The sequence below is a fragment of the Cricetulus griseus genome, assembly GCF_003668045.3.
Source record: "Cricetulus griseus strain 17A/GY chromosome 1 unlocalized genomic scaffold, alternate assembly CriGri-PICRH-1.0 chr1_0, whole genome shotgun sequence".
Classification (NCBI taxonomy): domain Eukaryota; kingdom Metazoa; phylum Chordata; class Mammalia; order Rodentia; family Cricetidae; genus Cricetulus; species Cricetulus griseus.
This window is the reverse complement of record NW_023276806.1, coordinates 35,190,648-35,215,995: the sequence shown is the minus strand read 5'-3', so window position 1 is coordinate 35,215,995 and position 25,348 is coordinate 35,190,648. Positions and strand designations below refer to the sequence as shown.

The 25,348-nt window shown below is 41.9% G+C and overlaps 1 protein-coding gene across 1 annotated transcript in view; it reads left to right on the top strand.

Moving 5' to 3' along the window:
• Sec24d (SEC24 homolog D, COPII coat complex component) overlaps positions 1 to 25,348 on the top strand; it is an 83,485-nt gene that overhangs the window by 12,995 nt on the left and 45,142 nt on the right. Inside the window, exons 4-8 of the mRNA XM_027395657.2 lie at positions 5,141 to 5,289; positions 8,652 to 8,879; positions 9,162 to 9,295; positions 14,246 to 14,357; positions 20,028 to 20,155. Coding sequence (XP_027251458.1) covers positions 5,141 to 5,289; positions 8,652 to 8,879; positions 9,162 to 9,295; positions 14,246 to 14,357; positions 20,028 to 20,155 — 751 coding nt within the window. The remainder of the gene's footprint in view (positions 1 to 5,140; positions 5,290 to 8,651; positions 8,880 to 9,161; positions 9,296 to 14,245; positions 14,358 to 20,027; positions 20,156 to 25,348) is intronic.

The window sequence follows — 25,348 nt, the reverse complement described above, 5'->3', positions numbered from 1 at the left end:
CTTTCTACCCAGTACAACTTAAGTATTGGCCTAAAAAGTTAGAAGTAGGTTGGAAAGATGAAAAGGTTATGGGGCAAAGTCTAATATTCCAGCCTGGGTTTCCAGGTTGTCTCTTATCTGCCCTGTGGGACACGTGTCTGTACACCTAGGGCAGTGCAAAGGCACAGGACATAGTGATCTTGTGAGTGAGTCATACTGATCTGAAGGCAGAGGCTCAGGGGATTGACCTCCCTCAATCCCTCTCTCTTTTTTCCTCTCTCCTTTCCTCCATTCCTCCTTCTCTTTGCATCTTTTCCTTTGTCTTAAAAGGTTTTTAAAATTAAACTTTGAATTTATTCTTTGAGAATATCATACATGTATTCAATGTGTTTTAATCATATGCACCCCATCATCCTATCCAACTCCTCCCAGAACCCCAAGGACCCTCCCTACTGCATTTGCTCTTATGTTGTTTTTTAACTCGCTGAGTCCAGTGAGTACTGTCACTGTGGAAATGTGTGTAGCGACATCCATTGGAGCCCTGACAACTGACCAGGACCCACTTCCCGAGAAAAACAGCTCCTTAGCTAGAGATAGGGCCTTGTGATTCCATCTCTTATTTGTGATGGAATTGTTACTGGCTAGATCTTGTATAGGCAGCCACAGCTCTGGTGAGTCCATGTGTGCAGTGGTCATGTCTAGAAAGCACTGTTTCTCAGCAGCGCTCCACAATTTTAAGCTCTTACTGTCTTTCTACCTCCCTCTACAGGGATCTCTGAGCTTTGAGGAGAATGGGTATGATATAGATGTTCCATTTAGGGCTGAGTACGTCACAGTCATTTTTTCTCATTTTGACCTACTGTGAGTCTTTGTACTTAAGAACAGCCCATTGTGAAAAGAAGCTTCTTGGATGAGGTCTCAGAGCTGCACTGACCTATGGACACAACAATAAGTATTTAGAGGGAAGTTTGATACTATATCCATGTAGCAAAGCAATAATAGTAGGTTCAATCCTGAGGTATGTGAATTCCCTGACTGTGGGTTCTTGTTCATATTTACAGTATTGGGCATGTACATCTTCCTGTAAAGTGGGCCTGAAATCCAATAGTGCTTGGTTTCCCCGATGACCCTCCTGCCACTGTTGTATTCATGAGTATATCTTATAATGCTGGTCATTACTATAGTTCACTGGGTTGACAGCTGAGTAAGACTGCTAATGACTCTGCTCCTCCTAGCAGTTCCTAGCACCATGAAATCTAGCCAGAAGGGAGGAAACTTCCAGTTCATTATCAACATGATCTTTCCATGTGCTGTGACTCAAGTATGTTATATCTCCAGCAAAAGGATCTTACTATGAAGTTCTGGAGTAAGAGCACTGCCAGCAATAGAAATAGCTTGTGTTGTTTTAGAGGGTTATGAGACCTCCCTGACCAGTAACTCACACTTAAAACTATCCATCAAGTAAATGCAAATTAAACTACCTTGAGAGTTCAGTTTACGACAGCCAGACTGCCTAAGACCAAGAAAACAAAGGACAATAAATGATGGATTGGACGTGGGGAAAGGAGAACCATTGTTCAGTGTTGGTGGGAGTGCAAACTGGTATAGCCACTATGGAAAATAGTGTAGAGGTTCTGTAAAAGCTAGAAATCAGTAGATCTACCTCATGATCCAGCGGTACCACTTTTGGGCATATACCCAAAGGACCCTACACCCTACTACAGAGAAACTTGATATCCATGCTCCTTGATGCTCTAGTCAGAATAGCCAGGAAATGAAATAGCCTAGATCTCTACACACTGATGAGTGGGTAATGAAAATACAGAGCAGATGCAGAGTGGAATTTATCTAGCTGTAAAGAAGAATGAAATTTTCAGGTCGATGGATGGAACTGGGTATAATCACTCTGAGTCTGTTCATTCAGATCCAGAAAGACACATGCTGCATGTTCTCTCCCATATTTGGAGACTAGCTTTGGGTCTGTAGATATGTATTTAAGTTGGAGCATTTGTAAAACCTAGGAAATTAGGAAGGGGCCATTGTGTTTGTGTTGAGGGGAGAATATTGGAGGAGGGACAGTCAAATACAGACAGTATGGGTGGGTAGGAGAATAATGGGAAGGGAAAAATTTAAGTGGGGAAGTAGATGGGAGGCCATGGTAGAAGAGTTTGAGAAGAGATAGATAACACCAATAATCTTTGAAAAAGCCATGTAGAAACCTAGTGTCTTAATCACTGTTCTATTGTTGTAAAAGACACCATGACCAAGGCAACTCTTGCAAAAGAAAGGATTTACTTGGGGGCTTGCTTACAGTTTAGTACATTTCCATCATGGTAGGGAGCATGATAGCATATAGTCAACCACTGGAGCAGTAGTCATGATAGCATATAGTCAACCACTGGAGCAGTAGTCATGATAGCATATAGTCAACCACTGGAGCAGTAGTCATGATAGCATATAGTCAACCACTGGAGCAGTAGCTGAGAGTGCTGCATCCTGATCCACAGGCAGAGAGAGGAGAGAGGAGGGAGGAGGGAGGGAGGGAGAGAGAGAGAGAGAGAGAGAGAGAGAGAGAGAGAGAGAGAGAGGAGGTGGAGGAGGAGGAAGAGAGAGTGTGAGAGATACTTGGCCTGTCCTGAGCTTTTGAAATCTCAAAGTCCACCCCTCAGCGTCACACTTCCTCTGTCAAGGCCATACCTCCTAATCCTTCTAATTCTATTAAAGAGCTCCACTCCCTGGTGACTAAGCATCAAATATTTGAGCCTATGGGAATCATTTTTATTCAAACCACAACACCTACTATTTTAGAAACTTCCTCAAAACCAGTAAAAAATATATATATTATGCAATTAAATAAAAAGCTAATTGTTAGGTGCGAATTAACTTTCTTTTTCCTTTTAAAGTCATTGTGTAGCAGCTGGTGATGATCCTCCTGTGTCACCCTCTCTAGTGCTGGGAATTCAGGCATGTGTTGTCACCATAGCTATGTATAATCTTTCTTTGTGGGTGACGGCACTTCATTCCTCCATAGAGGCTCAGTCACAGAGATAAGACTTTAGTCAATTTAAACTCAGAGTCATCATGTTTACTTAAATTTTAAATATGTATATAATTCTTAAGACGGTGATATTTGGGGGCTGGAGAGATATCTTAGTTGTTCAAAGTCTTGTTGCTCTTACAGGGGACCTAGATTTGGTTCCCAGCATATACATAGTGTCTCACAACCTGTCACTCCAGGTCCAGGTCATTCAACACTCTCCATAGGTACCAGGCATGCACATGGTACAAGAAAAACATTTATATACATAAAAATAAATAAATCTTAAAGATCTTTTATTTCAAAAGAAATATCTGATAAAATTTAAAATACTGTCTTAGGGTTTCTAGTGATGTAGAAACACCATGACTCTGGCAGCTCTCATAAAGGAAAATATTTAATTGGGGTGGCTTACAATTCAGAGGTTTAGTCCATTAGCATCATGGCAGGAGACGGCAGCATGCAGGTACACGTGGTGCTGGAGAGGGAGATGAGAGTCCTATCTCTTACTCTGTAGGCAACAGGAAGTCAACTGAACTAGATGCAGCTTGAGCATAGGAGACCTCAAAGCCCGCCCCCACAGTGACATGCTTCCTTTAACAAGGCCACACCTCCTAATAGTGCCACTCTCTGAGCTTATGGGGGGCAATTACATTCATACACACACACTTAACTGATTGTTCTTTTGACCATGACTGAAGCAGGATAGTTGTCTTGATCTTTTAAGTACTTCTAAAGTTTTCTACATAAGGCTCTACTGGGCAGGATTAATCTGTTAAAATTTATACTCTTAAAAAGTCAGTGTTTTTAGGCCGGGCGTTGGTGGCACATGCCTTTAATCCCAGCACTCGGGAGGCAGAGGCAGGTGGATCTCTGTGAGTTCAAGGCCAGCCTGGTCTCCAGAGGAGTGCCAGGATAGGCTCCAAAGCTACACAGAGAAACCCTGTCTCGAAAAACCAAAAAAAAAAAAAAAAAAAACAAAACAAGAAGTCAGTGTTTTTATCATAAGGGAAAATGACAGCTAGTAAATTTTTATAATTCATCTATTTTGACCAAGAAATGGAGAATGAAGGAGATCCAGCCTCCTAAACTGAATTTATGAGAATCTACTAAGAAATGCTGCAGTGCCAACAGAGACAGTGGTGAAAATAAGACTTAGTCTTTGCTTGTTTGTAGTGCTAAGGCCTAAGGCCTTGAACATGCTAGGAAAGTGTTCTTCCACTGAGCCATATCCCTACCCTTTCTTTAGTGTCCTTTTTCTTTCTGTGTATGGGCGGTTGTTTTAGCCATGTGGGGCTGGAAGTCAAGTTTACATTCTCTGCAAGAGTAACAAGTGCATTTAACCACTGAGCCATCTCTCCAGCCCCTCAGAACATGCAATCTGGGAAGCCTTAGTTTTTACTCACAATTGAAAGTTAGTAAGAAAAGTTTCAGAATGACTCCCAGGCACTCATTAGCTTCCTGTATTCTATCACCAGGGTGGGACCACTGCTCGGGTAATAGCCATTGCTTAGATCAGAACAGTGACAATGACACACAACAGACAAATACAGTTTCGAACTACATCAAAGGTAAACCATGATGGGATTTTTAAATGAAAAAAAACAAAACAAAACAAAACAAAAAAACCACCTACTCCAAACTTACCACAATGTTGACTGTCATATACCATTTGTAGACTGTGCCTTGCTGATGTTAAAATGTAAGACAGGCCACATTTTGTTTAAAAGCTGGGTCATAATGATAAGCAGAATGATCACAGACACACAAGCTCAAACCAAGTATTACTGCTTTTTGTTTTGCTTTGTTCTGTGGATCAAGTTTAGTGTATGTGAAGTGGCTACAGAAGGCTCTCATCTTTCCAGCTGATTTCCAAAGCTGGCCTTGTGTTCATGTTAGAAACTTTTCTCTCCCTCGGCGTAGGGAACACATGAGTGGAGATGTGGGGGGCTATGCTATGTGGGTTATTTTGAGATCACATCAAGATTAAGTATTTGATCTACAGTATCAGTCATTTTTTCAACCCCGTAGAGAAGGTGGTTTTTGTTTTAGAACATATTAACTGTTCTGTGTGTCATTTGTTTAAGAAACTCTGTAATACTAACAATACCTTTTGTCTCTTAGATTTCCAGGACTTCCACCTGTCAACAATGTGGCACCCCCTTATGCATCAGGCCAACCTCTGCCACCGTCATCTTACCCAGGCCCTGGGTCCACTTCCTCTGTAAGCCAGCTGGGCAGTCAGTTCAACTCTATGCAGATCAACAGCTACGGTAAATGTACATTGTCACTGTTCATTCAGGGCCCCCACGCAGTGTTCTTTGTGGTACAGGGGGTGAACCCAGAGTCCCAAACATACTAAGCTAACACTGAGAGCTATGCTCCCACCCTCATCATTTCCTCTTTTTAAAGATAGACTTAGCTCTGGCATGACATATTAAAATGCTACCTGCTTCATTTTTGTATTAACCATCGATACTGTCTATGGCTATAGCTAGTTTTTTTTTTTTTTTTTTTTTTTCTGAGCATGTTAACTACTATTTCAAAGTAATTGAAGAATCCTCAGGACATGACCTTCACTGATAGAACAATAAAAACTGATAATGCTCACTTCACAAATAAGCATTAAAAAATGTAATTATTTGAGGAGCTGTGAGGGTAGTTTTAAAATTGTATTGCTTAATATGGGTTCTCCGAATTGAAAATAAAATGCATGTTGTTTCACAGTGAGCTTTAATTCTGTGTTTAGGTCACTAGAAGAGTCAAATCTCAGATTTGACACAAACCAGAAAAGAGGAGAGATCGGGAATGTCCTTCTCTAGTAGCAGCATGGCTATATGTTGTACTTTAAGCTCGAGACCTCTTTAGGGGTTGAACCACCCTTTCACAGTGGTCACCTAAGACCATTTGCATGTCAGATGTTTACATTAGGTTTCATAACAGTAGTAACACTACAGTTTTAAAGTAGCAAAAATAACGTTATGGTTGGGGGGGTCACCACCACACGAGGAACTGTATTAAGGGCCACCGTGATAGGAAGGTTGAGAACCACTCTAAGGGATGCTCCTCTTGTTTGTCTTCCTACTGCTGCGATAGAATACCATGATCAAAAGCAACATGGGGAGGAAAGGGTTTATTTCAGCCTACACTTCCAAGCAACTGTCCATCACTGAGGGCCAGGAACTCAAGGCAGAATCCTGGAGGCAGGAGCTGATGCAGGGGACCATGGTACTAGCATCTCCAAAATGCAGAGGGCTCCTGTTGCAGCTGTGCAGTATTTTCACAAATCACCTCTCCTGGCCTCTCTTGAGACACTCTGATCCTGTCCATGGTGTCAAGCCTCAACTTCTCTCCATGCTGCCTTCAGTCCTGGGGCTTCAACTGCAATAGAGGTTGAACCTTGACCAGTATCCTCTCCTGGCCTCTCATTGTCCCAGGCCTCTCCATGACTCCTTCATGCCTTCAAAAATACTACCACTTGGGGAACTCTCACTTATTATCAAGTTTGGCTGCCAGCACAAACTTCTGAACCACAATCATTGGGTGCTGATGCCATTCTTTTCCTAATCACAGTCAATTCCCTGGTCCCAGCTGACCAGCTTCTATTGTCCCAGCAAAGCAGATGTTTTACTCTAATTGTTCAGTCTCTTGTTAATTACAGCTGGTTCAGCTCCAGCTGGCACCATGTTTCTTTTGTTTTGAGACAGGGTTCCTCCATGTATCCCTGTCTTGGAACTCACTCTAGACCAGGCTGGCATCAAACTCAGAGATCTGTCTGCCTCTGCCTCCCAAGTGCCACCACTGCTCAACCAACACCATAGATTCTTTTTTTTTCCCTTTGAGACAACCTGTCCTGGAACTCACTCTGTAGACCAGGCTGGCCTTGAACTCACAGAGATCCCCCGTCTCTGCCTCCCGAATGCTAGGATTAAAGGCTTGTGCCACCACCGCCTGTCTTACACCACAGATTCTTTACATGAAAATATCACACAAACGGCCCTGGTAGTCTTTGCTATCCTCTGAAACTTCACAAGTCTGTGCTCCATCACCTGAACTGCTCACATCATTCTAAGTTCCAACAGAACAGTCCACTGATCTCTGAGCTTTTTTTAACCAAAAGTTCAAATGTTACTACAGTTCTCTAAAAAACACATGGTCAGGTCTGTCACAGCCATACCCCACAACCTGGTACCAGCTTATGCCTTAGTTAGAGTTTCTATTGCTTTAATAAAACACCGTGGCCAAAAGCAACTTGGGGAGGAAAGAAGGTTTTTTATTTGTTTTGGGGGGTTTTGTTTGTTTGTTTTGGTTTTACAGCTTGTAGTCAATCATCCAGGGAAGTCAGACCAGGAACCAGAGGCAGACCCTGGACACAGGGACTGGTGCAGAAACAACGGAGGAGTGCTGCTTTACTGGCTTGCTCCTTGTGGTTTGCTCAGCCTAGTTTCTTACACAATCCAGGAACACCTTCCTAGGAGTGGCACCATCCACAGTGAGCTGGGCCCTTCCACATCAATCATCAGTCAAGAAAAAGCACCACAGGCCACTCTGGTGGGGGAGTTTTCTCAATTGAGATTCTCTCTCCTAAGAGGACTCTAGCTATGTCAAGTTGACATTAAACTAGCCAGCATATTCCCTTACTACGTAGACGTATTGATAGCATTCTCCCAGAATACTTCTAATCTTTTTACTGGTTTCCAAATGGATGACTTAGGAAGCAGCTAAGTTTCACATAAGCCTAGACCAGGAAACAATTTGCATTTCCAGTGTGAATGGTGAGGCTGTCAGTGACCCAAACCTTCTCCTTGTTATTTCTGCCTGCTTCTGAACTCATTTGGTCAAGTCAATCTCAGAATATAAAGAATTTATTGATGGTGTAAGTTATCCGAATGATGCTTGCTCTATACAATTTTTTTCTTTTCTGTTGTTTTCAATGTTCTCTAAGAGAAACAGATGTTTTAAATTAGTTCATGGATCATGTGAAGATAATGAACTGGAGTTTAATTTGTACTGTTAAGAAATCTCTTACCGGGGGCTGGAGAGATGGCTCAAGGGTTAAAAGCACTTGCTGTTCTTGCAGTGGACCCAACTTTAGTTCCCAGGACCCACATGACTGCTCATAACTGCCTACAATTCTAGCTCTTTCTGGCTTCCGTGTGTATTCACACATGAACACACACACACACACACACACACACTCATTAAACCTTTTTTAAAAAAGAAATTTCTTGCCAGGTGGTGGTCGCACACACCTTTAACCCTAGCACTTGGGAGGCAAGGCTGGTGGATCTCTGTGAGTTCAAGGTCAGCCTGGTCTACAGAGTGAGCTCTGGGACAGGTTCCAAAGCTACACAGAGAAACCCTGTCTTGAAAAAAACCAAACCGAAACAAAACAAATTTCTTATCCAAACTAGAGATGTTGCTTTTATACTCTTCTAACTTTCTTTATTTGTACAAAATGCCCCCAAGTAATAGTTTTATTACCTTCTGAGGGAAGATTTTAATTTGTGGCCATAGTATATACATTAAATATATAATTTATAAGTGTATTGAAAACAAGTGTCTCAGTCATGTGCTTTGTAGGCATCAGAGATGAGAAATATGACACTGAGGCATGGTCCTCTCTCTTCCACAGGTGTGGGCGTGACTCCCCAGAGCCAGGCTCCCCCTGGCCCTCAGTCAGCAGGCTCCTTCCAGGGGCCTCCACAGCCTCCACAGCCATCTATTTTGCAGCCAGGATCTCAGGTTCCACCACCGCCCCCCACTGCCCTGAATGGCCCTGGGCCTACTCCTCTGAATGCCCAGTACCAGCCCCCACCCCCAGCAGGCCAGACCCTGGGTGCTGGCTACCCTCCACAGCAAGGTAAGGTGGGCGGGGTGAGGCCAAGGTATGGGTTACCTGGGGTTGTCTTGAGCCAGAAATCAGGTTTGTTTCTGTGTCAGCTGTGAAGGGACAGGCAGTAGCCTCTGGGTAGTATCAGAAGAGCAAGTTAAAGAGGAAGTATAGGAACTCACTTTTAACTTCCTGCTGTATTCAGCAAGATGAACTTGGTGGCATTCTTGATTCAACAGTGTAATATTGTCATTGAGAATTACACCTCGGTTTAGAGATTGTCATTTCTTTTTTCTTTCTTTCTTTTTCAAGCAACCAGCTATGGACCACAGATGGGAGGTGCACAGTTGTCTTACCCAGGAGGCTTCCCTGGGGGCCCTGCACAGATGGCTGGCCCACCACCACAGCTCCAGAGAAAGCTGGATCCTGACTCCATCCCCAGCCCTGTAAGTGCTCCTCCCTCTCCCACACAGAAGCTCTTCCACGTGTTAGCACTGAGCCCTCCAGGGCCTGTGGAAGGTCTGGGCCACAGAAGCCCATTCAGGTTCAGAGCATGCTGAGGGCTCAGAGGGAAGACTCTGCCTTCTGATCAGCGAAAGTGTAAGTAATGACAGAAAGGGGACAAATACAGAGAGGGGTGAAGAATTTGGCTATTTTTATAATTCTGTAAACTTGAGGATTCTGTGATAAAGTATTTAGTGTTTATAACAAATTTCACAATACATTTAGTATTCAACTTTAGCAGCTCTCAGTATTTTTGTTGTTGTGTTTATGACATAACTTTCCTTATAGCTCGAATATGAAAGATCCTCACAGATGGCTTCGTTTCCAGTCAGGCACTGTCGAGGTGGGTTCTGAAACTCTAGGAGATAGGGCCTACGTAGAGGAAGTCAGTCTTTGCAGGTCACATTCTGCCTGATTTTTCTATTGTTTTGGAATCTAACCCTTTGGAATCATAGGCCAAAATAAACTCATAGTTCCATCAGTTGCCTTGGCTGTGATATTACAGCAACCCAAAAGGAACTAATACATGGCCCCTTTCTGTCATGTTCTCTGATTGTTGTCTACTATGAGGTGTCCAATCACAAAAAATATGAATGCCATATACATGCTGTGCCCTCCTCCACGTAAGATTCTGCACAAAACCGTGGGGCCCAGCAGCCATGGGCTAAGTCCTCTGAAACAGCCATAATAAATGGTTCTTCCTTTAAGATGTTTATGGCAAAATGTCTTTAACTAAAATAAAATTACTTGATTATTAGGGTTAAAATTATGTTTACATAGAGCTTATTTTTGAACCTCTATGTGACTTCATATAACCCTCCCTGGGCTTTCATTCTCACCAGCCCTATTCCTGTTACAGTCACAGGCACCTTTAATATCCTTGCGGATGGACTTTCTAGTTTCCTGGCCTTTCAGTTTCCTACCTTGGCTTAGTTGTCTGGGTCTTAGCCCAGTCCCTATCATCAGCAAACACTAATGCCTTTTGGATTTACAGTTGAAAGTGGTGTCTTTCCCTCCACCGCTTCCTGCCTTTGGAGTTTATTCCCTTCAAAACTGCAATGGCCATTCTCTCCACCAGTGCTTTCACACCTTGCACTGTTCTTTGACTCCCGTGCCTTCACCCCTGAACCTTGTGTTTCCATTTGCAGGTGAATTTGTATGCACCTTTGCATTTGTGCCTTGGTATTTGTGTGTTGTATGCCTGTGTGTTTCTGAATGTGCGTGTCTCTGTGTGCATGTGTGTGTTGTTTGCAGGTGTTTATGTATATATGTATGTATATCTTTATCTGTGGGTGCATGTGTTTGTGTTTGTAGATGTGTGGTCATGTTGAACATGTATGTTTGTGTGTGTTTGTGTGTATGTGTGTATCTGTGTGTATACATGTATTTGTGTATGCATGAATGTGTCTATGTATGTTTGTATATACTGTGAGCTTGTGTTTGGGGGTTTGTGTGTGTAGGTGGTAGTATGTATGTGTATGTGTGTATGTGTATGGTATGTGTATATATGTGTGTGTACATATGTATATATGGTGTTGTATGTGTGTATGTATAAGGTGTGTGTATATATATACATATATATATATATGTATATATGTGTGTGTATGTGTACATGTGTATATATGGTGTTTGTATGTGTGTATATGTACTTGTGTATATGTGTGGTGTGTATGTATTTAAATGTGGATGTGCATATGTTTGTACCTGTGTTTGTGTATACGAGGCTCTATGTATATATGTGTGTGGTATATATGTAGGTGTATATGTGTGGTAGGCTTATAGGTTTGTAGGTGTATGTATGTTTGTAGGTGTGCCTGACACCCTAACCCCAGTGTTAGAGTTCCCCAAGGCTTATTCTTTGGAATGACCTTTTCTTCGTGGACATTTGGTCTCTAGGTCAACATTATTCAAAGGACACCCCAAGAACACACAGCTGATATCAGCTGAGATCTTGAGTCTCAGGAATCCTTGTTCTAGGGCCTCCATCCAAACTGTTGATCACTTGTTATCCCAGCTGCCTTCTACACATGTGTACACAAACATTAGATGACTCTTGCCTGCTCTCTTCTTGCCCTGCACCTCTGCTTTAGTTATGCTAGTTCTTCAAACATGCCTTGTGTGCCTCAACTTGACTGTTGACATTTCTACTGCCTGTATTATGCTCCTTTCCCAGGCATATGCAAGGCCCAACTTATATGTTCTATTTATCATGTCTTTACTACCCATCCATGTCTCTACATGGCCACAGCATCCAACTGCCTGGCAGAGGGCACATGTACGGTTACTTATTTGCCACTGTTCTTCCAGACTCGAGCATCTGCTCTAAAGAGCAAGGACCTAGTTTGTTCATTGCTATCTCTAACACCTAAACAGACTCTGCTCCTCAGCATCCTGAGTGAAGGGGTGAATGAACATTAATGGGAGAAGCAGCAGACACCACAATTCATCCTGAACCTTGGAAGTATGTGTGTGCCAACCAGCCCCATGTTGCTTATCTTGAAGTGATGACATAGTGATGCCAGATGGAGCCTGTTTGTTTTCTTCTGACTAAAATGGCATATTTTTCTAATGAAATAAACTGTTTCTTTTAGAAGGAAAGTTTCCATACCCCAGTCCTGGGTGAGGTGCTTCATACAGCCCTTTGACTGTTTTAGCCACATTATGAAGGGATGGAAGCTTCATTACCAAAGCTCTTCCTCACCCTCTTCTGCATCTGGAGGAGGATCGTTCGGAGGTTGTTTCCTTCCTCTTCTCCTCCCACCACCTGCAATTCAAACAGTTTTGCCTCGTGCATCACTGCTCCCATGGCCATGCGTCTTCACTTGATTCTCTTCCTTGTGCTTTTCTAAGAGCAGTGCTTCCTTTAGTCTTTCCTGATGGTGTTTTACGATTCCACGACATTTGTGGAAATGATCCCAGTGGCACAGGTGAAGGGATAGGCGATCCGTGTCTTCTGGGAGAGCTCTGACATTGACACATGTTGCTGTGCTAGATCTCGGCTCACGTGTGCAGGTCAGAGCCAGTCACTGTTGGAGTTTTGGCTTATTGTTTCATTTCTGATGCTGTTTCTCAAGAGTGTGCATTTGGGGTAAATTAAAAGCTATTTTTAACAATGGCTAGAACTGCTTGATATGTCTTCTTCCTCTTTTCTGTGTCTTGTTCTGACAAGATGCGGATTTAATTAATAGCGACTAATTATAACATTGTTTCTTCCGGGATAGGGCTTTGAAAATTGTAAATGGATAATTTGAAATGAGATTTTCTGGAAATACGGTCTCCTGATTGGTGACTGTGTGCTCTCAGTGTATTTGGCACATGCCTGCATCACGGTAGTGTTCACCTTAGACCTTGTTGGTTGGAATGATGTTGCTAAATGTTGCCATTTAATAATGGAAAAGTGGCTCTTCTTCTGAGTAACCCGTGAGCTTTATGGTTCAATGCAGAGTGTAATTACAGTGCTCCTATGCTTCTATGTACTTCTTTTCCATGGTAGCGTCTTGTCTGTGTCTTGCTGTGGTAGTGATGTTGGGAACATGTCCTATATCTTTGTAAGTGCTCAGTCTCTGAGGAAGCCAGAAGGCAGACAGATAAGGTTTAAATTCAGGCTAGGGCGGTTGCCAATATCCTAGGAACTCGTGATGCCAGCACCATCTGCACTGGGTGCATCTGGAGCAGAAGAGAACACTTCCGAGTTGGTTCAAAGTCAGCATTATGACTAACAATGGGAAACTGTGTATCTTTTAATTGTTTTCAAACCTAGATACTTCCTATCCATGTCTTCTTATGCTTGACTTTGGTGGGTTTTTTGTTTTTCATTTTTCAAGACAGGGTTTCTCTGTGTAGCTTTGGAGCCTGTCCTGGAACTCGCTCTGTAGACCAGGCTGAGCTTGAACTCACAGAGATTCACCTGCTTCTGCCCTGCCAGTGCTGGGATTAAAGGTGTGTGCCACCAACACCTGGTTTGTGCTCACAATTTTTAACCCTAAGTAGTTATAACAAAAAGAAAAAAATTAAAAATGCTTATAGTCTTCAGCAACAAATATTATTAGTAGAAAATATGTTTCTAAGTTAGATGACAACATTTGGGGACCTCTGTTCCTGATTATATCTAAACATAGACACCTCTAACCCAAGATAACTAATATTCTCTGTAGGGAAAACTTAGAAGTCAGCTGAAGGAGCGGTGGATTCTGAGTAGAAGGCAGGCCTTAGCTCAGACATTCTGCGTCATTTCTTCTTCTGCATCTAAGGATTGAGAGAGGTTTCTTTTGATTACAAATGTATTTTTGCTACAACATGTTTCAGGTTTCTTATTTTCTAAAGTATTTTTCAAATTCTCATCTATGGTTATAATAAATAAGATAAATATAATAAATAAAAATAAGGGTTTCTGAAAGGGTTTCTTCTGTAATAAGAGTATTACAGAAGAGGGTCTGGAAATTTGCTAAACATTGCTATAAAATTGTGAAAGTAAATGAAGATGACATGAAAGGCATGGTGGATTGATTTCTCTGAGAAGAAATGAAAGGATTTTTAAAAGATGTCCCTCTCTTTCTCCCTGTTTCTCCTCCCCCCTCTCTCTCTTGGTTTTTCCAGACAGGGTTTCTCTGTGTAGCTTTGGAGCCTATCCTGGCACTCGCTCTTGAGACCAGGCTGGCCTTGAACTCACAGAGATCTGCCTGCCTCTGCCTCCTGAGTGCTGGGATTAAAGGTGTGCGCCACCAACGCCCGGCCCCCTTCTCTCTTTATCTCCAACTCTCTGGCTCACTCTTTCCTCTTTTTCTGGAGAGGAAGGAGAGAGGAGGAAGAGGGAACAAGAACAAGCCATGGTTAACTGGCGTCAGGAAGAGTTGTGACTTAGTGTAATTCACTCTTAACATCTTGTTTGTCAGATTCAAGTGATCGAGAATGACAGGGCCACCAGAGGCGGACAAGTCTACACTACCAACACCAGAGGCCAGGTGCCTCCACTGGTCACCACAGACTGTATGATTCAAGACCAAGGTATTTATTTTCAGTGACTTTTTATTATGATGATGATTTTAAGATTTCTCACTGGTTTAAAAACAAATACCCTGACTCCATTCATCAATACTATTATTGATGGGCTACCTCATTATAGCAGAGAATAGACCAATTTGCTCAAGAACCCAAAAAGTGCTGCCAACAGTTATAATCTCTTATGTAGTAGTCCAGAGAACTTTGAGTGGTGTATAATGCAATGTATCTGTTTAAGAAAATATCAAATTTTGATTTATAGTTTAAGGTAACCCATCCCCTACATGGGTTGGACTTGTGCAACCTGCTGGGCATTGTGAGCAGAACCAGAACCATGAGGCTGAGCTCCATCAGTCAGCTCCCCTGCTATAACCTTAGGATACTGTTTTCAGCAGGTCTCTTAACATTCTGGTTCTTAGTTCTCTGCCTTTACACCAGAAATGAGCTACATCTCTCCGGACACAGCCCATGCCTACTCTCATTTTAATCTGCCTGTCAAGCCCCATGCAGACTTTTTCAGTTGTTCCTGGCAAGTCAAAATGTGATGAAGGGCTTAATACTGCAGTTCAGTGGTACAGCTGTGCAGGAGGCCCCGGGTTTGATCCTCAGGACTAAACTCAAAACAAGAGCGGCTTGGTGAAATCAAAATATACCATTTTAATGGCTGTCATCTACTCTGTCCTGGAAGTATAACATCACCCCTTCAGCTCAGAGTTGTCAAGCCATCAGGACCCAGTCATCTCTTCATGTTATCATTAGACATTAATTTTAACCTGAGTCATTTTATTTACTGTTCCAGACTGATTTTCTTTGTTCATTATTACTTACACAGTCATCAAAAGTACATAGTGACTTCATGTTTCTAAAGTGTTAGCACGTGCTGTGTGTTAGTCTTTTCTGTGCTTGTGGATATGCAAATGGACAGTTTCACTCCAGACTCTTAGGTCTGCATGAGAATTTTCTTTTGCATTCATTAGTTTATTTAATACTTTATGGAGGTATTGGAGCTCTTTGAAGACCTCTTTAGGTTCTCCATCTGGGTTGCTGAACCAAGTGGTCAGATTGGTCTAGCAGCAGCATCAAGTACAGGTGGCCATATGCCCTTTTCTTGATGGGCATTCCTCATTTCAGAGCTAAAACCCTGGAGTCTCCTTTTTTAAATATTTTTTATTCTCTTTTCTTTGTATGCATGCATGTATATGCCTATGTATGCATTTGTATGTGTATATTATGAGGGCCCTGGACTTAGTTAGTCCTTGTTCATCTTTCCTTTGGCCATGACTGTTGCTGTAGTGATTTAGCCTACTTCTGTGTGCCATCTCAGTTCAGAGCTCCTATAGGTACACAGCCACTCTGGACTCCAACTCTCATCTAACCATGCACTCAGGCTTGCTCTGTGACTGACTGCCTAATACATTTTCCAAGCTGGATATGTTCTAACTCAATTGTGATCTCTATCCACACACCCCTTAAAAACTGGTTCCTTCCCTATTCTTTGCAGCTTTTCAGTTTTCAGGGATGGCAATTTTAAATTCTTCTTGTTCCTCAGACTCAACATCTTTATACCACATGCATCATTTCTGCAAACATTTATACCATTGTATAGACATATGCCCAGAATCTTCCTATCATGCTCTGACGATATGGGGCTGGTCTGAGCCACTACTGATTGTCACATGGCTCCTGCAGCAGCCTCCTCCTGAGCCTCCTTGGCTCTGCTCCTCCTATTGCAGCTATTCTGCACATCACAGCCAATGAGACCAAGTCAGGTTATGACACTCGCATCGCTAAACCCAGCAGTGAAGTCCATTTCACTTGTAAAACCTTGAGGGCTTACTGGGCTTTGAGAGTCTACAGGATCTTACCCTGTACATCCTCTAAGCTCAGCCTCAGCTGCTGGGCCCAAAGAATACTCCAGTCTAAACAGCTCTGCTCTTCCTCTGCCAGGCCTCCTGTGTGTATCTACCTAAGTGAATTCCTGTCTCTGTTGAGACTTCACTCAAATATTACCTTTTATATTGAGCCTGGCCCTGTGAGTATGTAAAATTTCAATTGGCCTCTTAATCTCTGAAAAAAAGAAGAGACTTCTTTTTCATAGCATTTGTCACATTCTAATATTCTAGATAGGAGACTCATTCTTTTTGTTTCTGTTATCCATGAACCATTCAAAAGCGTAGCTCTATTCTGTAGTCCACAGAAAAACTTAGTGCCTAAAATGAAGTGGACAGTCAATAAACATCATTTGATTATATTCTCTCATCCTAATAGATTATAATTCTAAATCTTTTAGATCAGTATCTTAGATGATAGTTAAGTAATACTAGTTCCCCAGGAGGATGGGGGAAGAGGATTTCAAGTTCAAGGCTTGTCTGGCCTACAGTAAATTCAAGGTCAACCTGGGCAATTTAGTAAGACTACATCAAAATAAAACTAAAAAGGATATGAACATATATGACTCATCAGTAGAATGCTTGCCTAGCATGTGAGACCAGTGGAAAAAAATTAAACCTAGGACAGTGCCTAAAATGTGGTGGACAATCAATAAATATTTTATTTTTATTAATCCTTGAGAACTTCATACATGCATGCAATGTATTTTGATTATATTCTCCCCCCTCTTTTCTCAGACCCATCCCCACCTCTTGCAAACCCTCCCACTTCCTGTCCTTAAAAAAAACAAAAAACCGTAAATGACCTAGTCCAGTTTTGCTGCCATCATGGGTATAGGGCCATCCACTAGAATGTGATACACCTACCAGGGGCCTAACCCTTAAAGAAAACTGACTCTCCCTCCCCCACAAGCTGTTAAGGGTAGGAACTTGGAATCTCTTTGCTCTCCGTGGTAGCATGTTGAATGGGTTGACTTGGGCAGGTCATATGCTGTGAGCCCATGAGTGCAGTAGTCATGTCAAGTCCAGAAAATACTGCCTCACTTAAATCCTCCCAACAAAATTTGACTCTTACAATACTTCTGTCCCCTCTTCTGTAATATGCCCAAGCCTTGGGTGGGAGGCACAGGTGTAATATAGTCGCTCTATTTGTGGCTGAGGAATCCAGTCACTTATTCTCTGCACTGTGCACAGTTGTGAATCTCTGCATTGACTGCCTTTGTTGCACAAAGGAACTTCTCTGATGAGATCTTAGAGCTGCACTAATTTATGAATATAAACATGTAACACAAAAAATAAAAGACCCAGAGACAGATATTGTGGTTCAAGCTTCAAGCTGAAGATCAGAGAAGCAAAGCAGCCAAGCCATTGGCCTTTACCTCTACCTGAGGCTGAAATGGTTGATCCTCCTCCACGCCCCAGACTACTGCCTCTCCTCAACATGACTGGAGACAAATCTCAGAATGCAGCCTGAGACACTGGGCTCCTGTCTTTTATATACCTCTCTAGGGCTAGGATTAAAGGCATGAGCTCTAATTCTTTTAGACTGATTCAATCTTGTGTAGATCTGGGTGGCCTTGGACTCACAGAGAGATCTATCTACTTCTGTCTCCTGAATCCTGGCATTAAAGGTATGTGCCACAACTGACCAGCTTCTATGGCTAACTAGTGTGCCTGGCCTTGCCTATAGGCAATCAGATGGAAGCATTTTCTCAGGTGAGGTTCTTCTTCCCAGGTAACTCTAATTTGAGTCAAATTGAACAAAAAAATAACCAAGGCACTCTCTCCCCACCGGTGGTAACTTTCTAGTTCCCTCGATTCTAACCCAAGTTAAGCAAATAATCTAAAGATTCAACACTAGGATGCATATATGATTGAGAACATGTGATGTTTGTTTTCTTAGACCTGGGTTACTGCACTCAGCATGCTTTCCAGTTACATCCATTGATCTGCAATTTTCATAATTTAATTTTTATGGCTGAATGAAGTTGTATTGTGTATACGTATCATGTTTTCATTACCATCATCAGTTGATAGACATGAAAGCTGTTTCTGTGCTCTGGTTGTTGTAAATTGAGCAGCTATGAATATCGATCATGCATCTCTGTAGCAGGATATAGTCTTGGGTGTGCATCCAGGAATGGGCTAGCTGGGCCAAGGAACAGCCACACTGATTTTTCTAGTAGTGGTGCCAGCTTGGACTCCTACCAACAGTGCCCTAGGGTTCCCCGTTGCCCACATCCTCAGCAGAATTTGTGGTTTCATGTTTTCTTGATCTTAGCCATTATGACTGAATTAAGATGAAGCCTCAAATTAGTTTTAATTTGCATTTTTCCTGATGGCTAAGGATGGTAAATACTTATAAAAATATTTCTCAGCCATTTGTATTTCTTCTTCTGAGAAATCTCTATTCAGCTCCTTAGCTGACTTTTGAATTTGGTGGTTTGTTTTCTTGGTGCTTAGTTTTTTGAGTTTTTGTATAGTATAGGCACTAATCCTCCAGTAGATGTGTAACTGGTGAAGATCTTTTCCATTCTGTACCTTCCTTTTTAGTTGACTAATAGTTTCCTGTGCTCTACAGAACTTTTTAATTTCGTGAAGTTGCTCTTGGTGATCATTGGTCCTATTTCCTGGGTGACTGGTGTTCTATTCAGAAAGTCTTTACCTGAGCCTAAATCCCGAAGTGCACTCCCTACTCTTCCTTACCTGAACCTAAATCCCAAAGTGTACTCATTCCTTGTTCTGGAGGTTCCAGAGTTTGGGGTCTAATGTTGAGACCTTTGATCCACTGGAAATTGATTGGTATTCAGGTAAAAAAGAAGGATCCTTCTACATATACATATTCAGTTTGCCTGACACAATTTGTAAATGATGACTTGTTTTGAAGAAAAAATTAAATTGTTCTAATGATTAAACTGTTGTTCATACCATAGGTGTTATATTAGTTCTCCTGTGAGCCATACAATGAAAGTATTTGGTCAAGAAATCTAATGTATATTAAAAAGTGATTAGGCTGACTTTAAAAGTAACATTTCTATTTCACGTAGAATTTCAATTCATAAAATTCAGTTTACAAACTTAGGAAAATATAGTAAATTGCAGTTGTATGTGACAGTCTCATTTGATAGTATGACATGATGTATAGACACATATTTGCCCATGGCAGATGTGTTGGTAGAAGTGAGAACAAAAAAAGTGATTGTCGGGCTGGAGAGATGACTCAGTAGTAAAGAAAAGTTGCTGCTCTTCCAGAGGACCCAAGTTCAGTTCCTAGCACCCATGTTAGGCAGCTCATAGGAGCCTGTAACTCCAGCTCCTAGAGATCTAGTGCCCACTTCTGGCCTCCATGGGCACCTGCACAAAGTGCTTACCCAGCTTCCTACCCCTCCCCATCAGACAGCCACACCCATAAATAAAACCAAAAATAAATCTTAGTAAAAAGAATGACTGTGACCCTAAAGCTGTATTCTTTCACGTCTGTGTGTCTCTTTGTTTCATATCTTCCATTATCTTTTAACCCTCTCCAGTCTAAAACTGGCTTGCATTAAAGCCCAGCTTATGGAAAACAATAATAGTAATAAAACACTTCTTTCATATCCCTCTAGTAAAATTCACCATGTCTTATGTATGTCCTTGGAATGTAGATGGCAGAATTTTACAATACTCCTTTAGAAACAAAGAAGATCTTATAGATAAGTGAATCGGGTAGGTGTACTCTCGTTTAAGTATCTTGGGCCAGGTATTTATCCTAACAAGTTTTGTCTGTGTGTGATTTTGACTGACTCAGGCCACTCGAGCCCCCGGTACATTCGCTGCACCACCTACTGCTTCCCGTGCACATCTGACATGGCTAAGCAAGCTCAGATCCCACTAGCTGCTGTCATCAAACCCTTTGCTGACATTCCATCAAATGAGGTAAGAATGATTTTAAAAAGTGATCTGTCTCATCAGTAATTTACATTACATTATTCCATACTCCAGGAAACTAGAATAAACTTACACAATATACAATTTAAAGACAGCTCGTCATTCAATGCATTCGTAAATCAGAATCTCATAAGCAGTATTATTCGGTGCCCTAGGTATTAATCAGGATGGTCTCAGTCATGTTGTGATCCACAAGTGGTGGTGCACACAAAAAGTGTTGCCCAGGAGAATGTTGGGTGGTGACAAACCTCGGGTCTAGCAGGGAGGCCTCATGCCCATTTCAGGGCCCTGCCACTGAGGTGTTTGTTGGGAGAAGTCCTTGACCTTAATACATCTGCTTTAATAATTACTGTACCAAAATCTTCATAAACTAAGTATTAGAAACACAAGGTAGATAAATCTATGTGTATTTGTTATAGGGGTATACCTGATATATGGTTTAGTAGTCAGTTTAAAAAAAAGAAAGAAGGAAGGAAGGAAGGAAAAGTGTTGCTATCAATACTGATCAAGTATTAGGTTGCTGAAGTATTTGATCAAGATATCCAGACTGATGCAATTCTATTCCTCACTGCAGCCATTTTTTTTTATAATGGTCCTTTGTGACAACTACTCAAATGTACAAGGAGAGAGCCTATAGCAGAGGGAGTCTGTTATGTGACCAACCTATCACAGGAGTGCAGCCCATATGTTGAGCTACTGGATTCCCTTGACTGAGCTAAAAGTTAAGAGTCCCCACTCCCCTCTCCAAGGAGCCTCAGGCTTGGGTCTAGGGATCCTTAGAGGGAGGCTGATCTGCTATACTATATAAATAGCAGCATCTACTTAGGGAAGAGGAAGAGCCTCTGTCGGAGAGAACAGATTTGCTCCCTTTCCAAGGATGTGGAGGAGGGAGGAGGCCATGGGAAGGAAGAAGGATGGCGCCCATGCCATGTACAGTGGCCTATGCCACAGGATCTCTTCTCCTGAGAATGGACTGAACTGAGGAGAGTGGGTCGGGGGGGGGGGCTGGAACTGGTCTTAGAACCATGGAAACCAAAGTCCTGCCTTCAGTGTCAGCTCAGGAAGCATGTGCAGCAATTGTGGTCTCTTCTATCTCAGTCTCAAAAATGTTATACAAGGCTTTAAAACTTAAAAAATAATTGTGTTTATGAGTGTTTGTCTTGTGTGTAAGTACACGTGGAGGTCAGAAGAGGCTGTTGGATCTCCTAGGATAAAAGTTACAGATGGTTGTATGCCACTATAAGTGCTGGAAATAGAACCCTGGTCTTCTGCAAGAGCAGTTAATGCTCTTAACCACTGAGCAATCCTGTCCCAGCCCCATCAAAACTCTTTTAAAAAAATCAAAATACTTCAGAAGGGTAAGATAGCCCAACATATATTGATAAAGAGATCCCGTGGTGTATAACATGTGTAGCTTAATTAAAGTGTGCTGAAGCTATAGCCAATGTTTTATTTAAGGGAAGAAAAGGAAGGGAGAAATATAATTATATAATGTCAAAAATTTTAAGCATTGAACATACAGAAAATTTAAATTAATTTCATGTTATCATCTAAATACTAATAAAGTTTGTTATTTTCTCACTTATATATCACTTTTACTTTCTAGGAGCATCTTAAGATTAGTTGTGAATGTCAATATAGTTAACTCATGCACACATTATTAACAAATGCCCAATATCTACTTACTGAGACACAATTCATTGATAAGTAGAATGTACATTCTTTTGTGGTCTGTCAATCAAATCCAAGGTCTCATGTTTAAGAAATGCATGTCTTATTGTCAATTGATTACATGTGAACCAATCTATATACCTGTGTAACCTTGATGCCTATCAAGATCTAAACTATCATAGTTATTCTAGAGAAGTGTCCCCATAATCCTCAGCCATCCCTGCCCTTCACACTGCCTCCTTTCTGTGGTACCCACTTTTCCGATTTCCTATGATAGATAAGTATTATTCTTCTAGTGCCTTATATGGGCAAACTTACAGAGGATAGAAAAGGCTCCCATGAAAGTGCTCTCTCTCTCTCTCTCTCTCTCTCTCTCTCTCTCTCTCTCTCTCTCTCTCTCTCCTCTCCCTCTCCCTCTCCCTCTCCCTCTCCCTCTCCCTCTTCTTCTCTGTCTACAGTGAGGTTTGTGGATCACTAGCCTTCCTTTTTATTTTTGAGTATATTTCATTGGACAGGTATGCCAGTTTGTTTACATAGTATTTCATAGATGTGCGGGCTTTCTCTGCCTCATTAATATAACTGCTGTGAACATGTTGTACAAGTTTTTCCATGAACATATGCTCATTTTCTTCAGCTAATATCCACAAACACATTGAAGCCTCTTAATATATACACTCTGTGGTTTTACAAGAAACTCACAGAACATTTTCTGAAGTGGGAACATCATTTTGCTCACTTTGCATTGTCATGCCAGGTGCTCTGCATCTGCCCCGGGGTCCGATGATGTCCTCACTTTAATGTTAGCAATCATGACGGGTAGAATCCATGGAATATTTTTTGTTTCAAGTTCTGTGTTAATTTCAAAATGATACACTGACTAGTAAGCCATTCATACACATGTAATTCATCATTAATTAATGTCAGTATTTGTTATGATTTTTTTAGAGAAGGAACGCATCCTAGGTATATGTAATTTCTCCTTTACTGAGACCCACTCCTCTCCCCCCCTTCTCTAGGGACAACATAAATACACTTGACGTTTTGTAGTCATGTGTATATGTAGCATTACATGACGATATGTAGCATTATTCTTCCCATAACTGGGATGGTGACATTTGAATAATAAAATGTGAACATTCACAGTGGAGAACCAGTCCCTTCCCATGTTGCTACCCCACTACCTTGTTTTCAAACATCCCTTACCCATTCTTTGAGACTCCCTTTTACAATTGAACTGTACATATACCAGCATACATGCATTCATCCTGTAGTAAAATCAATATGTAAATTACTAGTCTTTCCTGTTTTCTGTTAATGTGTCTTGCACTCGTCCCATGCGGCTGCACATAGAGCTGCGTCATCCTTAACAGTGGGGAGGCGTACATGTTAATAAAAAAAAAACATTGTTAACACTGTGTGTCAGTGTGAGACACACTGATTTTGGCAGCGCAGAGCTTTTGTAGCGCGAGTCCCAAAGCTGAGGAGCTGTGTTCCTGTAAACATGCTTAGAAGAACCGTGGGTTCCTTCCTCCTCCAGGTGGGGTTGTTGCAGGTGTACTTTCTCTGTGTTGCCTCTGAGATCTGTAACTTCCATAATCAGGAGAAGAGTTTATATCTTAAAAGCTACCCCCCAGAATATGTAAAATAAGAAAGCCTTCTAGGCAGAAGTTCTGATTTGTATCAAAATCCTGGATGTGGGATTTGGGCCCCTGACAGTGTCATTTTTGGGTATACTGGTCTCATTGCAATGAATTTGCCCAGTTCTTAACTGGGCACAAGCAAAAACTACTCTTCACCTCCTCCTGAGAAAGCTAACTTGGGTCAAATATCCCTGGAAGGGGGTTGGGCCTCAGTCAGTAAGGTGACAACTTTATGGGAGATGAGGACCTCAGTTTTGATCCCAAGTCCACAGATAAAAGGTGGGCACAGCAGTACGTATTTGTTTCTCTAGCACTGGGGCAGAAGAGACAGGAGGTCTTAGGGGATGGATGCATAGCCAGTCTAGCTGAATTAGTAAGCTTCAGGTTCAGTGAGAGACCCTGTGCCCCCCCAAAATAAGTTGGACAGCAATGAAGAAAGACACCCAAAATTGACCTTAATGCCATCTACACATGGACACACATATGCATATGTTCTCACACACATGCCTACATCCCCCCCAGACATGTGCTCACCCAGAATAAAACTCAACAGTTGTTGCTGATGACACGGCTCCTTAGCCATCTTACTATGTATTTGTTTCAATAAATTTCTAGACAAGGGTCTCATATAGGCTGGCCTCCATCTCACTCTGTAGACAAGGATGACCTTGGACTTCTGATCCTCCTGTCTCCACCTCCTGAGGGAGGAATGTGGTATGGGGCTGGAAGCCAGGAGCTCCATGCACACAAAGCCAGCAGTCTGCCAGCTGAAGCATACTCTCAGTCCCCAACCTTCCTGTTATCATGGTAGTACTAATAATGTAATTATTCAATGATGTGTTTCCAAAGATTAAGCCTGCCATCTAAGGAGATTTAGAGTGTTGTTGGGGAAAAAACTTTAAGCTATTAATCCAAGCCTTCCCCCAAATCATACAGACATTTATATCAAGACTGAATATACGCTTCCCGAGTTTTAAAGTCAATAATTTTAACCGAATGCCATCTACCCTCAAGCCTGAAATGTCTCTTTGTGTCAACTTGAGCTTCAGGAAAATCTCCAAGCTTTCCAAAGCCATAGCAGGTGAAGGTAGACTGATGGCTGACTTTTGAAATCTGGCTTGGGGAGAAGCTGTGCTTAAGAATAAAAATGTGTTGTTCTTTCAGTGTTTGGAGACAGTGTGTACTGCTCAGCTAGATGCCTGTGACAGCTGACAGCGCTGCCTCCTCTGACAGTGCAGCCTCTCTCTGTTAGAAGCTCCACCCCTTTTCTCAGAGCAGCATCTGTGAATGGACAGATGTGAGGGACACCGAGCCTGCTATTCCAGTGTCTCCTTGATGAAGATTGCCTGCTCAAAGAAGCCAGTCATTTTTACTGATTGAAACAGAAGGAAGAGAATAGGGGTGTGGAAAGGATGCTAAGCTCTTGAGGGTGAACTTTGGCAAAGTGTCTACTCCAAGGGCATTTAGCTGGACCTAAACGGGAAAGCACCAGGCATGCACTTTATTCACAGGCATACATTCAGACAGAAACACTCAGACCCATAAAATAAAAATAAATAAAAAAGATTCAGGCTGGAGAGATGGCTCAGAGGTTAAGAGCGCCGACTGCTCTTCCAGAGGTCCTGAGTTCAATTCCCAGCAACCACATGGTGGCTCACAACCATCCATTATGAAATCTGGTGCCCTCTTCTGGTGTGCAGATATACATGGAAGCAGAATGTTGTATACATAATAAATAATTAAAATCTTAAAAAAAAAGAAAAAAAGATTCAAATAGAATACCTCCCTGAGCAAGCAGGTTATATAAATACAGTTTCCAATGAATATCATTTAAAATTACTGCCCTCTGTTATAGGTGGCTTGTTCTTTT